The 16,921-nt window shown below is 37.0% G+C and overlaps 1 protein-coding gene across 9 annotated transcripts in view; it reads left to right on the top strand.

Moving 5' to 3' along the window:
- Window positions 1–16,921, top strand: part of VPS13B (vacuolar protein sorting 13 homolog B) — a 791,361-nt gene that overhangs the window by 36,581 nt on the left and 737,859 nt on the right. For all 9 annotated transcript variants that reach the window (XM_082600778.1, XM_082600779.1, XM_082600780.1 and 6 more), the window contains one exon: window positions 5,761–5,881. In XM_082600778.1, the coding sequence (XP_082456904.1) occupies window positions 5,761–5,881 (121 nt within the window). The remainder of the gene's footprint in view (window positions 1–5,760; window positions 5,882–16,921) is intronic.

Below are 16,921 nucleotides of genomic sequence, written 5' to 3'. Positions count from 1 at the left end.
TTTTTTTTTTTTTTTTTGAGGTACGCGGGCCTCACTGTTGTGGCCTCTCCTGTTGCGGAGCACAGGCTCCGGACTCGCAGGCTCAGCGTCCATGGCTCACGGGCTTAGCCGCTCCGCGGCATGTGGGATCTTCCCGGACCGGGGCACGAACCCTTGTCCCCTGCATCGGCAGGCGGACTCTCAACCACTGCGCCACCAGGGAAGCCCCAACCTCCCTCTTTTTTTTTTGCAGGGCCCAGTCTTTTCAAACCATGTCCTTTGTGATGTTTTCCTGACTACTGTAGCTCACTGTGATCTCTCCCTTCTCAGAATATATGGCACTTAGTACTCTGTTTAGTTGGCCTTCTCTCATCTGGGGGCAATAGAGCAATGTAGGTAGGATTGTGCCATTTAGTAGCAGTGTGATTTTGACCCATTTAATCTCTTTATGCCTCGTGTCCTCATCTTTAAATGGCGATCTTCTTTTATGGGGAATAGTGTCTACTTCATAGAGTGTTTAGAGAATTAAGAGATGTGAATGTAATGTCAGTAGCACATGACCCATTGGAAAGTGCCATTAAAAAATGGGTTTTTCTGTGTGTCTCTTTTCCTCTCTGCCTGCTGTTCTTCTTTCTTCCCTTTCTCTCTGCTTTCCTGTCTTTCATCAGTAATAATGCGAGGGGCTGTTCTATCAGATGTATCTGGGCATTCATCCCAGCTCTTTTACTTCATATCTTTTTGACCTTAGAACCTCTTAAGCCCTAATTTCCTCTCCTCCTAAAGTTCTGGCACATACAAATGCTCAATAAATTTCACTGGTTTTTTTTTGTGTGTGTGTGTGACATATGTAATAGCTGACTAACTTGAATTGCTCTTAACCTTTTTATGCATGTAAGTATTGCTCCTCAAGTAGGTAAAGCTACCAGAATAAGGGTACCATCTATTTGTACTCCCTATTTTCTCTCAAAATGCCTGACACATACTTTTTAAAAAAAATCAGGTGTTCCTTGAGGGAAGTTATACATATAAGAAAACAAAGTGCAGTTTTATTAATCGGTTCACACACCCAGTCCCCCCCAGTGAATTTTGGTAAATATTAGATGGTAGAATGTGGCTTAGGCCAGAATGCCTCTGTATATACTTTTGTTCTCTCCTTCCTTAATTTCTGCCCATTTCACCTTCCAAATCTAAGGGTGGGTCTAACCACTTCAATCCAGTGGTTTAAAAACAGGGAAGGAGAGGTTGGCAATATGATATATACCTACTGATATGAAGGAAAGGGATGTCATAGGCAAAAATGAAGAACAAATTTTTTCTAACATATGGTGCTATTATAACCAGCATAGTTTGATTGTTCTCTAGCTGGGCAGTATCCTGGGTTAGGTGGCTAGCTGTGGGTGTGAAAAGAAGACAGAGGAGAGATGGCTAGTGATTGCATCATCTGGGGAACATGGCTCTGGTCCTGTTATTGGGTAACATGGATCTCAGGGATAGAAGAGTGGCTCCATCACACACAGGTGTTTACAGTTAGTACAGTGATCTCTTTCATTATTAAAATGTAGCCTAATACATCTTAGTGTATGTTAAGCTTTGGCCTGTCAGGTTAACTATTCCTGCATTTGGGAGGTTCAAGTAAAAGAATGCAAGGGAGCATAAGCTCTCTTTTCTTCTTCCCCAGCCTATCATAGTCCCTTATCCTCACCCTTATGGGAGAGAAGATGGAAGCAGCCTCCTCTGTGGGCTTAAGCTGATGTGTGAAGAGGTTGGGGGTATACACTCTTTTACTGGAGTTGCTTGGCATTTTTTTTTATGGCTAAAAGTAAGTTTATTAATATTGCTGTCAGGGTAGAGGGGTTCCAGAGATTCCCATTTTTACCACAAAAGGTAGTGTTTTGTTTTTTTCTGGCTCACTCTCCAATTGTACCTCTGCGTTGCTGACTTGACTTGGCTGTCTGACTCTCCGAAGTAGAGTTACCTTTAGAGATTCTTTATTGCATCTCTTGCCGCTTCTGGAGGAGGATAGAGGTGAATGTCTCTAAGGGCTTTGTAGCGGTTCATTTCCAAGGCCCTCACACTCTGTTCAGGAGCATTTGGTGACCAGAGCTTCCAGGTGAACCTTAGTCCTTCTCTGCTTGCCAAGTTTGGTGCCACAAGGCTGAAGAACATAAGGCACATTGCTTCTTCTGTCTTTCGTTTTCTCCTTCTTCAACTCTCTCTTACTTTTAACCTTTCTTTTTAAACAAGGACTTCGAACGATTCAGTCACCTGTTTTAAGTTTTGTCCTCAACCTTATTCATACTATGGTGCATCTGGGAGTTGATGGTTTTCCAGTTTTAATTGACTAGCCCTGTGAGGGCTCAGGTGAAAAGTATGTAACATGATCCCATGATCAAGTCATTATGAAAGTAATGGGTCTGTTTACATACAGTGTTTGCCACGTTTTCACTCTGTTAGGAACTTTTGTAAGGAAATGACATTCTTGCTTGTTTCATGAGGCGCAAAGGGCAGTATTTTCAGAAATAGCTATGTGGTCCCCAAGAGACAACATTCTTTTGTCATGAAGTCTACTTACCAGACATTTTGGAAAAATTGCATCCTAAATCAGAAAGATATAACTGTAATGTGTTTGGGGTTAAAAATTATCTCAAAACATTTTAGCTGGTATTTTTGAGAACAGAGTTTCTTTCATTAGAAATTAGAGGCTTTCAATGAATTAAAATGTGTAATAGTCCAAAGTGATGCATACTGGTTAAAAGCAGATGATGAACTCAAACTAATGGTGGAAGTAATTCCAGTTTTAATAGTAAATATTATAATTGTTGTTTTGCTTTATTTTTTTAAAATTTAATTTAGTTGGGGCAGGATTTGAATGGAAGCTCACTTAATTGATGCAATTAAAATGTAATTGAAATGAAAACAAGTCAAAATTATCAAAAGGATTATTTTCTAATTATAATACATATACAACCATAATTTCCTAACCAGAATTAAGAAAGAAATGTTTGCACATTTGGTAATGTTTGTTTCATAGTACATATTCCTATGGGTACCATGATTAATGCCCATTTTTAAGGCACACTGAAATTTCAGGTTTATTAAAATTTTTGTTTAAGCAAATAAAGTTATTTAGTTTGTTTTTCTTCTAAATGAAAAAAATGTGTAGTTTGTAGGGAACTTTATTCAGTTCTTTTTTTTAAACTATTTGAAAACTCATACTTCGTCTATGCACTTTACCCTTTTTTGCTGCTAATAACTTTAAAAATAAAATAACTTGTTCTTTCTTTTGCTTTAAAATGTTTGTCATCTCGTGTATGCCAGATTTATTGGACTGCAGTAGTTTTAGTGCATTTTGGCTGGAATGTTTATTATGACATCACTATAATCTATATACAGTATGTGATTTCAGATGGTTTCAGTGTTAAATATTTTCATAATTATGCTAGTTTTGGCAGTTCACTTGGAACTTTTTCACATCTTTTTAATGAATATGTTTTACTTCTGGGCTTTTGAGACAACCATATGTTTCAAAAATTAATAGTGTGCTTTTAATGTTAACATTGTGCAGAAGTGTATGACTACAGACATTTTTAAGGATCTAAGTTGAACTTAAAGTAATTACAGTAAGGTCTTATTCACAGTAGTAGTCTTTTAGTATTTGGAGACTATAACATCCCCCAAAATAACAGAAGATGTCATTATAAAGATTGAATAGTGAAGCTGTTTTGTGGAATGAAATGCTGTGAAGTTTGTTTATTATAAACTTAAACATAAGTGCGTGCAAAAATTTCCTTTATTGTTTGTTACAGTAAATTTTTAACTTTTTGTTGTAATGAAGTTTCAATCAGAAATTTTTTCTTTTGCTAATATATCACACTAGCATCTGAAGCCATGCTATATTGTAAAAGATTCATCTTTTATTATTGTATAATCCTCTTAGTGTGGTAGTGAATAAGAATTTTTGGGTCCTAAAGGAGGTCCTATCATTGTTCTTATTTGCCTCTAGTACGCTATTAGAATGGTAAATTTAGTGGGTATCCTTCTTTTTATTCTTCAAATGTTCTCTTCAACTATATAAAAGAGAAAAACTAAATTTATCACGATTCTTTTAAGCATTATGAAATAGTTTTATTATTGATTAATGAATTGATGGTGCACAGTACGCCATCTGTTTCCCTTTGTGTTGGAGAGATGTTTGATCTCTGCCTCCTCATATGCATCTCTCATTCAAGCAGAATGTGCTCTTTTATCCCCCCAAAAGGAAAAAGATGATGTCAGATGCTTTTACCTCGTTTTACTACCTCATCTATTTCCTCCTTGTAATATCCGTCTTATTGAAAGAGCAATCTATGTTTATTTTTTCCATCTTAACTTGTTATTCACCCTTTGAAGTACTATTTTACTTCTTCCACTCCTGTCCCTCTACTGCAGTTACTAAATGTCTTTTTTTTTTTTCCTTTGGTTATTGGCACCCTCCTCCTAATTACTAAATCTTAAGCGTTAGCATCTCTGTGGTTCTTTTTTTTTTAATTTTTTATTTTTATTTTTTTTTTTAATTTTTTTTCTTTTTGCGGTATGCGGGCCTCTCACTGTTGTGGCCTCTCCCGTTGCGGAGCACAGGCTCCGGATGCGCAGGCCCAGCGGCCATGGCTCACGGGCCCAGCCGCTCCGCGGCATATGGGATCCTCCCAGACCGGGGCACGAACCCGTATCCCCTGCATCGGCAGGCGGACTCTCAACCACTGCGCCACCAGGGAGGCCCTCTGTGGTTCTTAATGTGACCTCATTTTTACTGAACTAGTCCACGTCTTTAGCTTCTGGTATTGTTCTCCCATCTTAAACATTGTATACTGTGGCTTTTTTTGACTAATCATTATTCTTGCATGTGCTGTTTATAGTTTTCCCCCTATAGCCTCCAATCTTAACCTAAAACATTTCTACACTCAGTTTTAACGGCCTCATCTCTCTAGTTCTTCCAAATAGAATGACTCTTTGTGTTCCTATTACTTGAAAACAAACAAAAAAGTACTCTTGTAGACTGGTTATATATGTTTTAAATAGATTCTGAAATCTTTGAGAACAAATATTATATCTAATTTGCCTTTGTAAATCCAGCAATTAACACATAAAAGCATTATATAAATGTTTGTTGAATCAAGTCAGGAAAAGAGTACTCATTTGCATTGTATAAATTTCAAAAATATGTATGATTTTTTTGAAGTTTTTATGTTATCCATATCAAAACCCAGTTAAACCTTATATCTAATCTGAACAATATTCAATTCAGTGAACAGTGTTAAATAGGATGCTAAGATTTCTGAGGATGATTAAGATTAATTGTTAAAGGTGATTAAAAAGACAGCTTGGCTTCTTAATTTAAGTCACAAAATAATAAGGGTCTTAACATATAAAGAAATAGGGGAATATTAAGACCCTTTCCATTTATTTTGCATTTTCCAATGGAAAATGTTTAAAAGCTTCCTTTGAATTGTCTTCTTTTGCTAAAACCATGTATAAGAATTTTTTTTGACATTATCAAGTGGTTCCTTTTGATACCAACTAAAGAAATAGACAATTTATGATTTTAAACTACTACTTAGTTTTAAAATGGTGTTTAAGAGTGCAAATTATGAAAAATTTTGGTTACATAGATTTTTAGAGCTAAAAAAAAAAAACCCTGAAGAGTCTATCTTACCACATTTTAGTAACCTGCATACATGCAACAAAACTTTTTAAAATTCTTTAATGGTGACTGATACTTCTCTTTCTTCAAAATAAAAATAGGATGACCATGAAAGCTGTGGTTCTAATTCTACCAACCGTAGTACTACTGAGAACACAAAGTCATCAGTAAAACCCCGAAGAATTCAGCAGGCTGCTCCCACAGATCCTGATTTGCCACCAGGTAACTTCTTTTTTATTTTTAATTTTGGTTTATTTTTGGCTGCGTTGGGTCTTTGTTGCTGTGTGTGCGCTTCTCATTGCCGTGGCTTCTCTTGTTGTGGAGCACGGGCTCTAGGCGCATGGGTTTCAGTAGTTGCAGCACGTGGGCTCAGTAGTTGCGTCACGCAGGCTTCAGTAGTTGTGGCGTATGGGCTTAGTTGTTCTGTGGCATGTGGGATCTTCCCAGACCAGGGCTCGAATCTGTGTCCCCTACATTGGCAGGCAGATTCTTAACCACTGCCCCACAAGGGAAGTCCCGCCACCAGGTAACTTCTAAGGGCACTGATAAAACCAAAATTTTGATTGTTATTAATCATCGTAGCCCTTTGTAGAATATACATTTTCCATATTTTTTAGTGTTATAAAGTATTTAAAATATGTGTACATTTGCTGCATGACATCAGAACAGACTGAAGGACATTTGTGAGGGCTCTGGACTCATTCAAATTTTGATGCTCTTTTGCCCTAGGTTTATTCCTTAAGTTTATTTCTTTTTTTTTTCTATTTACTCCTTTATTTAAGATTAAAAGGTGGGTGACTGAATGACAGTTACTTGAATATATTTTTGTCTTAAAATTTACTCATCTGTAAGTATAGGAATCACTGATCTAAACAACAAAATAACACAGATCATTTCAGACAGCTTCCAGTCTCCAGATTAAAAGCTTCATCACTTCAACTATATATATAATTCCTTTCATTTATTTTCTCATAGATTCTAATCATCTCTTGAGGATGATTAAAGGACAAATCCCAATAATTAATACATTGTTCTTACTTTGCTGCTGTTTGTCCCTATGCACATGATCATATGTCAGGACCCCTTCCCTTAAATTTTTCCTAGATTAAAGGTCAGGAATCAAATACATCTTCATGGAACACTAGTGCACATCTGATGCTTTTAACAGCGTTTCACATCAAATAAAAAGGAGACATATTGTTCTGGGTAAGATAAGCACTCATTACATAATTAAGTTAAACAATAATTTTATCATTGTATAGAAAGTTCCCAGAAATTTAAGTTAGCTTTGTATTGCTTGAAATGTTTGTATAATAGTTATAGTCTTTTCCATGTGGCGATTTTGCAGAGCAAAGTGTCAGTGCAGGTATTTCATTCTTTTTCGGTTTTTTTTTTTTTATGTTTCTGTTTATTTCTTCATTACACTTACGGTCTTATAATTATTTGTTGTCATCAGGGAAACGGAGAAGAGGGATGGAAGTCAGCTCTTCTTGGGGACTCAGGACTTTCTTCCTTATTTATATTAGTTCCAGTACCTAAAAAGTGGATCCCAATCCTGTTTTCACTCACAGAGAACTCTGAAAACAGGCTAATTTATCTGATGCAAAATCAACACCTAAGGAGACCCAAATCCTTTTTTACATTTTAAGATGATAACTGGGATTTAAAAAAAAATTTTTTTATTGCAGTATAATTGCTTTCTTACATCCTCTCCAAGCAAAGACTTGCCTCTGACTCTACCTATAGTCTCTTTGTTCCTCTTGCTTCTTGATAAACAAAGGAAACTGAAATTTTTATTTATCTGGAGGAGTAGTGGCTTACAAATAACAGTTCCTTGATAAATGTTTAATGAAGGAAAAAAAACAATGATTGTTACATGTCAGCTCTGTGGCCAAAGTGCATTGCTGCCTTTTTACTGTTAGTAGTTATCTGTCACTTCTCTTTCGATTTTATTTATCAGTTACTTCTTTTTTTTGAGGTATAGCTGACATTGGTATACACTTGTTTTCTGCTCCAAAGGTTTGTAAGCTGGTTTCAACCTAAGTTGAACCCAATTTCAAACCTGTTAATTTTTGACAGTCTTCTGGCACCATCTACTTTACTTGTAAGAGGTTGCCATTAGGTACATCATTTCATAGCCCTCCTCCCTCAAATATAGGTTCTAAATTACATTTGAATTGAACATATTTAACTGGTGCTATAGTGATGTTAATGCTGATGCTTTGTGTTCTTAGGAACTTTACCTAACAGATCTCAGTATTCTCTCTGGCCTTATAGATTAATTGCTATGGCTGGAGAAGGTACCAGAAGAAGTTATTTTACTTCTGAATGTTCCTAATTCTACTTAGAGTAGTTATGATGGTTAAAGGGCTTTCTAAATTCTTTTCATAAGTATTAACTCCTTGGGAGAAATCCCTGGTGAATCTAATTAAACTGTAAATTAAACTATAGCTTGTTCTTATTTATGAAATGGGCAACCCCTTTACCCCTCCAAATTTCTGACTACATATCCCCTTAAAACTTCCTAAGCAAGCTCATTGTATACAACTCTCTCCATCAATATCCTGGCAAAGAATAATCAGTTTTAGGTTTAACTGTTGAGTCTTATTACATTTTTTTTTTCTTTTAAGAAAGAACTTGTTTAAGAAAAATTTAAAGCTTTTGTCAGTTGTTGATTTCACTAAAAATCTTCTGTGGGCCAACTTGCATGTCCTCAAAACAGGTCCCAGACTTTTAATGATTCTTTAGAGACTGTATTAGAATTTATACTGATATTCAGGATTGGGAGAACTGACCTATTTTTAGGAGCATAAAACATAAAAATAAACGTAACATAAAACATCCTATTTTTAGTGGCATAAAACAGAGCTGTGTTCTACTGAACTACTTGAAGTAGCTTTTGGATTAACAGGTGCTTTTCTGCCTTACCTAACAGGACTCATATCCTCTTTTATGCTGTGACAAAAATCACAGTTAAAGGAGTTGCTTTAGAAAGTAACTGAACTTGTTGGACAATTACTGGAAGGCAGAGCAGCTAAACTTAATATTGCCAAAGGAAAAAAAAAGGATAATTTGACAGTCCAGTTGGATAATCCTTTTATTTCAAGATTAACTCATAAGGTTATTTGAGGACTCATTTCTGGCAATGTTATCTTACCTGTAAAGAACCTATATTAAGGTTCTTTCATGGTAGAGATGAATTCCAGTTTTCAAAATTTTCTAGGGCAAAGTTATTTCTTCCAGCATCTGTGGTTATAATTTTGGCATTCAAACATTTACATAGATTCAGAGACGCTTTTTGAGAAAAGTTTTGGTGTTGCAAATAGTTGTTCTATATCTTTAAGGATGGGCACCCCTCTAATAGGAAAGAAACACAAGTCGCTATCTCATATTTTCTTTGCAATTTCTGGTCTTGTTATCTGGAACAGTCTTTTTCAGATTATGCACCCTGACCAACGAGTGCATTGTGAAAGCAATTTAGTGGGTCATGGCAAGCATTTAAACAATATGTAACATAGAATAGAAAACCACATAGTGTGGGGCATATAGTAAAGGTTAATCATATTTCAAGAAACTTATGCATATATATGTGCTTTGCTGGGTTATGATGTAATATTTCTTACTGGGAGAGAGGTCAAAAGAGTTTGAATCTGACTGATTTGAACCATACACATTTTCTTTCAGTTAATGATATATAGGCCAGAACCTTCAATTACTTTTAATAACAGTTTTGAATTGTGGGCCTAGGATACTCAGTAAGTTATGTTGACAATTCCTATTTAGAGAGAAAGTTTAAGGTTGTTTCATTTATTTCTTTCTTCATTCATGCTTTCCTCAGTATTCTCTGTACTTTATCTAGCTTAGAAGTGAGATTACTTCTAAGCTACATACCTGGATTATTTAGTCCTATGCTCTCTGAAGTGTACAACCTTTGGTTTTGTTGAAGGTCATTGTAAGAAGCCAGCCTTCTGTGGGCTGCTTCTGCATTTTCTCTAAAGTGGCATTAAGGGTATTGTCCTTTAATTTATTCAGGACCTCTTAATTAACGGATATGTTTTTTCTTGTTAAATATTTTTTCATTAAAGTTTTTTTCTACTTATTTTCTAGGAAGCTCAGATAAATTTTGTGTTCTAGTGCATAGCTTCCTCTTTTTTGATTTTGTCATGTAATTGTCTCTTCCCTTTTTTTCTCCTTACCCTTTTACTCAGAATATATGTATTGGGATGGCCAAAAAGTTCCTTTGGTTTTTAAGCAAAAATAAAAGACACATTTTTCATTTTCACCAAGTACTTTATTGACCAACGTATTCACAGTTTTGTTCCACTACGTTCTGACATTTTCCAGGCCACTTCATAATTCCATCTTTCCAAAACTTTTCATCTTTTTGAGCAAAGAACAGTCCTCTAGGGAATTGAAATTTTTTCCATTAAGAGAATTTTATAAAGCCCAAAATGAATGGAAATCTGAAGGTGCAATGTCTGGTGAATATGGAGGATGAATCAGAACTTCCCAGCCAAGCTGTAACAGTTTTAGTCTGGTCATCAAAGAAACACACGGTATTGCGTTATCCTAATGGAAGATTATGTGTTTTCTGTTGACTAATTCCGGATGCTTTCCGTCGAGTGCTGCTTTCAGTCGGTCTAACTGGGACCAGTACTTGTTGGAATTAACTGTTTGGTTTTCCGGAAGGAGCTCATAATAGAGGAGCTTCCAATCCCACCATATACACAACATCACCTTCTTTGGATGAAGACTGGCCTTTGGTGTGGTTGGTGGTGGTTCATTTTTCTTGCCCCATGATCTCTTCCATGCCACATTATTGTACAGTATACACTTTTCATTGCTCGTCACAATTGGTTTTAAAAACGGAACGTTTTCGTTACGTTTCAGTGGAGAAACACATGTGGAAATATGGTCAAGAAGGTTTTTTTCATGCTCTCACTCCCTCTTGTGAGAACACCAGAATCACAACTACCTGCTGGACAGTCATCGATAAGAGGACACTGGAACTCACCAAAAAAGATACCCCACGTACAAAGACAAAGGAGAAGCCACAGTGAGATGGCAGGAGGGGCGCAATCATATTAAAATCAAAGCCCATAACCGCTGGGTGGGTGACTCACAGACTGGATAACACTTATACCACAGAAGTCCACCCGCTGAAATGAAGGTTGTGAGCCCCACGTCAGGCTTCCCAACCTGGGGGTCTGGCAACAGGAGGAGGAATTCCTAGAGAATCAGACTTCTAAGGCTAGTGGGATTTGATTGCAGGACTTTGACAGGACTGGGGGAAACAGAGACTCCACTCTTGGAGGGCACACACAAGGTAGTATGTGCATCGGGACCCAGGGGAAGGAGCAGTGACCCCAGGGGAGACTGAACCAGACCTACCTGCTAGTGTTGGAGGGTCTCCTGCGGAGGCAGGGCGTGGCTGTGTCTCACCGTGAGGACAAGGACACTGGCAGCAGAAGTTCTGGGAAGTATTCCTTGGTGTGAGCCCTCCCACAGTCCGCCATTAGCCCTACCAAAGAGCCCCGATAGGCTCCAGTGTTGGGTCGCCTCAGGCCAAACAACCAACAGGGAGGGAACCCAGTCCCATCCATCAGTAGACAAGCAGTTTAAAGTTTTACTGAGCTCTTCCCACAAGAGCAACAGCCAGCTCTACCCACCACCAGACTCTCCCACCAGGAAACTTGCACAAGCCTCTTAGAGAGCCTCATCCACCAGAGGGCAGAGAGCAGAAGCAAGAAGAACTACAGTCCTGCAGCCTGTGGAACAAAAAACCACATTCACAGAAAGATAGACAAGATGAAAAGGCAGAGAGCTATGTACCAGGTGAAGGAACAACATAAAACCCCAGAAAAACAACTAAATGAAGTGGAGAAAGTCAACCTTCCAGAAAAAGAATTCAGAATAACGAGAGTGAAGTTGATCCAGGACCTCGGAAAAAGGATGGAGGCAAAGATCAAGAAGATGTAAGAAATGTTTAACAAAGATCTAGAAGAATTAAAGAACAAACAAACAGAGATGAACAATACAATAACTGAAATGGAAAATACACTAGAAGGAACCAATAGCAGAATAACTGAGGCAGAAGAACGGATAAGTGACCTGGAAGACAGAATGGTGGAATTCACTGCTGTGGAACAGAATAAAGAAAAAAGAATGAAAAGAAATGAAGACAGCCTAAGAGACCTCTGGGACAACATTAAACACAACAGCATTTGTATTATAGGGGTCCCAGAGGAGAAGAGAGGGAGAAAGGACCAGAGAAAATATTTGAAGGGAATATAGTTGAAAAGTTCCCTAATGTGGGAAAAGAAATAGCTGTCCAAGTCCAGGAAGCACACAGAGAGTCCCATACAGGATAAACCCAAGGAGAAACACGCTGAGACACATAGTAATCAAACTGGCAAAAAATTAAAGACAAAGAAAAATTACTAAAAGCAGCAAGGGAAAAATGACAAATAACATACAAGGGAACTCCCATAAGGTTAACAGCTGATTTCTCAGCAGAAACTCTACAAGCCAGAAGGGAGTAGCATGATGTACTTAAAGTGATGAAAGGGAAGAACCTACAACCAAGATTACTCTACCTGGCAAGGATCTCATTCAGATTCAATGGAGAAATCAAAAGCTTCACAGACAAGCAAAAGCTAAGAGAATTCAGCACTACAATACCAGCTCTACAACAAATGCTAAAGGACCTTCTCTAAGTGGGAAACACAAGAGAAGAAAAGGACCTACAAAAACAAACCCCCCGACATTAAGAAAATGGTAATAGGAACATGCATATCGATAATTACCTTAAACGTGAATGGATTAAATGCTGCAACCAAAAGACACAGGCTTGCTGAATGGATACAAAAATGAGACACATATATAGGCTGTCTGCAAGAAACCCATTTCAGACCTAGGGACACATACAGGCTGAAAGTGAGGGGATGGAAAAAGATATTCCATGCAAATGGAAATCAAAAGAAAGCTGGAGTAGCAATACTCATATCAGATAAAATAGACTTTAAAATAAAGAATGTTACAAGAGACAAGGAAGGACACTACATAATGATCAAGGGATCAATCCAAAGAAGAAGATATAACAATTATAAATATATATGCATCCAACATAGGAGCACCTTATTACACAAGGCCACTGCTAACAGCTATAAAACAGGAAATCGACAGTAGCACCGTAATAGTGGGGGACTTTAACACCTCACTTACACCAATGGACAGATCATCCAAAATGGAAATAAATAAGGAAACAGAAGCTTTAAATGACACAATAGACCAGGTAGATTTAATTGATATTTATAGGACATTCCATCCAAAACCAGCAGATTACACTTTCTTCTCAAGTGCTCATGGAACATTCTCCAGGATAGATCACATCTTGGGTCACAAATCAAGCCTCAGTAAATTTAAGAAAATTGAAATCATATCAAGCATCTTTTATGACCACAACGCTATGAGACTAGAAATGAATTACAGGGAAATAAATGTAAAAAACACAAACACATGTAGGCTACACAATACATTACTAAATAACCATGAGTTCACTGAAGAAATCAGAGGAAATCAAAAAATACCTAGAGACAAATGACAATGAAAACACGACGATCCAGAACCTATGGGATGCAGAAAGAGCAGTTCTAAAAGGGAAGTTTATAGCTCTACAAGCCTACCTCAAGAAACAAGAAAAATCTCAAACAATCTAACCTTACACCTAAAGGAACTAGAGAAAGAAGAACAAACAAAACCCAAAGTTAGCAGAGGAAAGAAATAATAAAGAATGGAGCAGAAATAAATGAAATAGAGACAAAGAAAACAATAGCAAAGGTGAATAAAACTAAAAGCTGGTACTTTGAGACGATAAACAAAACTGATAAACCATTAGCCATGGGATGGGGAGGGTAGGAGGGAGGGAGACGCAAGAGGGAAGAGATATGGGAACATATGTATATGTATAACTGATTCACTTTGTTATAAAGCAGAAACTAACACACCATTGTAAAGCAATTATACTCCAATAAAGATGTTAAAAAAAAACCATTAGCCAGACTGATCAAGAAAAAGAAGGAGAGGACTCAAATCAATAAAATGAGAAATGAAAAAGGAGAAGTTACAATAGACACCACAGAAATACAAAGCATCCTAAGAGACTACAGGCAACTCTGTACGAATAAAGTGGACAACCTGGAAGAAATGGATAAATTCTTAGAAAGGTATAACCTTCCAAGACTGAACCAGGAAGAAATAGAAAATATGAACAGACCAACTACGAGTAATGAACTTGAAACTGTGTTTAAAAATCTTCCAACAAACAAAAGTCCAGGACCAGATGGTTTCACAGGTGAATTCTATCAAACATTTAGAGAAGAGCTAACACCCATCCTTCTCAAACTCGTCCAAAAAATTGCAGAGGAAGCAACACTCCCAAACTCATTTTATGAGGCCACCATCACCCTGATACCAAAACCAGACAAAGATACTACCAGAAAAGAAAATTACAGACCAATATCACTGATGAATATAGATGCAAAAATCCTCAACAAAATACTAGCAAACAGAATCCAACACCACGTTAAAAGTATCATAAACCATGATCAAGTGGGATTTATCCAAGGGGTGCAAGGATTCTTCAATATACATAAATCAATCAATGTGATACACCATATTAACAAATTGAAAAATAAAAACTATATGATTATATCAGTAGATGTAGAAAAAGCTTTTGACAAAATTCAACACCCATTTATGATAAAAACTCTCCAGAAGGTGGGCATAGAGGGAACCTACCTCAACCTAATAAACGCAATATACGACAAACCCACAGCAAACATCGTTCTCAGTGGTGAAAAACTGAAAGCATTTCCTCTAAGATCAGGAAGAAGACAAGGATGTCCACTCTCACCACTATTATTCAACATAGTTTTGGAAGTCCTAGCCATGGCAATCAGAGGAGAAAAAGAAATAAAAGGAATACAAATTGGAAAAGAAGAAGTAAAGCTGTCACTGTTTGCAGATGACATGATACTATACATAGAGAATCCTAAAGATGTCACCAGAAAACTACTAGAGCTAATCAATGAATTTGGTAAAGTTGCAGGATACAGCATTAATGCACAGAAATCTCTTGCATTCCTATACACTAATGATGAAAAATCTGAAAGAGAAATTAAGGAAACACTCCCATTTACCATTGCAACAAAAAGAAAAAAATACCTAGGAGTACAGCTACCTAGGGAGACAAGAGACCTGTATGCAGAAAACTATAAGACACTGATGAAAGAAATTAAAGATGATAGCAACAGATGGAGAGATATACCATGTTCTTGGATTGGAAGAATCAATATTGTGAAAAATGACTATACTATCCAAAGCAATCTACAGATTCAATACAATCCCTATCAAATTGCCAATGGCATTTTTTACGGAACTAGAACAAAAAATCTTAAAAATTGTGTGGAGACACAAAAGACCCTGAATAGCCAAAGCAGTCTTGAGATAAAAAAACAGATGGAGAAATCAGACTCCCTGATTTCAGACTATACTACAAAGCTACAGTAATCAAGGCAGTATAGAACTGGCACAAAAACAGAAACATAGATCAATGGAACAAGATAGAAAGCCCAGAGATAAACCCACGCACCTATGGTCAACTAATCTATGACAAAGGAGGTGGGATATACAATGGAGAAAAGACAGCCTCTTCAATAAGTGGTGCTGGGAAAGCTAGACAGCTACATGTAAAAGAATGAAATTAGAACACTCCCTAACACCATACACAAAAATAAACTCAAAATGGATTAGAGACCTAAATGTAAGACCAGACACTATAAAACTTTTAGAGGAAAACATAGGAAGAACACTCTGACATAAATCACAGGAGGATGTTTTTTGATCTACCTCCTAGAGTAATGAAAATGAAAACAAAAATACACAGTGGGACCTAATGAAACTTCAAAGCTTTTGCACGTCAAAGGAAACCATAAAGAAGACAAAAAGACAACCCTCAGAATGGAGAAAATATTTGCAAGCAAATCAATGGACAAAGGATTATTCTCCAAAATATATAAACAGCTCATGCAGCTCAATTTTGAAAAAACAAACAACCGAATCCACAAATGGGCAGAAGACCTAAGTAGACATTTCTCCGAAGAAGACATACAGATGTCCAAGAAGCACATGATAATTTGCTCACCATTACTAATTATTAGAGAAATGAAAATCAAAACTACATTGAGGTGTCACCTCACACCGTTTAGAATGGGCATCATCAGAAAATCTACAAACAATAAGTGTTGGAGAGGGTGTGGAGTAAAGGGAACCCTCTTGCACTGTTGGTGGGAACGTAAATGGATACAGCCAGTATGGAGAATAGTATGGAGGTTCCTTAAAAAAGTAAAAATAGAATTACCATATGATCCAGCAATCCCACTACTGGGCATATACCTAGAGAAAACCATAATTCAAAAAGACATTCACCCCAGTGTTCATTGCAGCACTATTTATAATAACCAAGTCATGGAAACAACCTAAATGCCCGTCGACAGATAAATGGATAAAGAAGATGTGGTACATATATACAATGGAATATTACTCAGGCATAAAAAGGAACGAAATTGGGTCATTTGTTGAGACGTGGACGGATCTAGAGACTGTCATACAGAGTGAAGTAAGTCAGAAAGAGAAACACAAATATCGTATATCAATGCATATATGTGGAACCTAGAAAAATGGTACAGATGAACCAGTTTTCAGGGCAGAAGTTGAGATACAGATGTAGAGAACACATGTATGGACACCAAGGGGGGAAAGCTGTGGTGGTGTGGTGGTGGTGGTGTGATGAATTGGGCGATTGGGGTTGACATGTATACACTGATGTGTGTAAAATGGATGACTAATAAGAACCTGCTGTATAAAAAAAATAAAGTTAAAAAATTTAAAAAAGAAAAAAAAAAGGGGTTTTTTTGGTTAAGTTACGTGGAACCCAAACATCAGAGCAATTTACATAACCAAGCTGGTGCAAATGATTTTACGTGGTTGATTTGGGTATTTTGAGTATGTTGGCTATCTTCACATGGTATGACATTGATTGTTCTCAATTAATGTCTCTATTTGATCGTTATCAACTTCAACTGGTCTGTCTGACCGTGGAGCATGGTCCAGCGAGAAATCTACAGCATAGAACTTCGTAAACCACTTTTGACATGTGCTATCAGTCACAGCATCTTCTCCATACACCGCACAAATCTTTTT

Source organism: Mesoplodon mirus (genome assembly GCF_964341445.2).
Source record: "Mesoplodon mirus genome assembly, chromosome: 16".
Classification (NCBI taxonomy): Eukaryota; Metazoa; Chordata; class Mammalia; order Artiodactyla; family Ziphiidae; genus Mesoplodon; species Mesoplodon mirus.
Note: the sequence above shows the minus strand (reverse complement) of the source record. Positions and strands in the feature narration are given on the sequence as shown.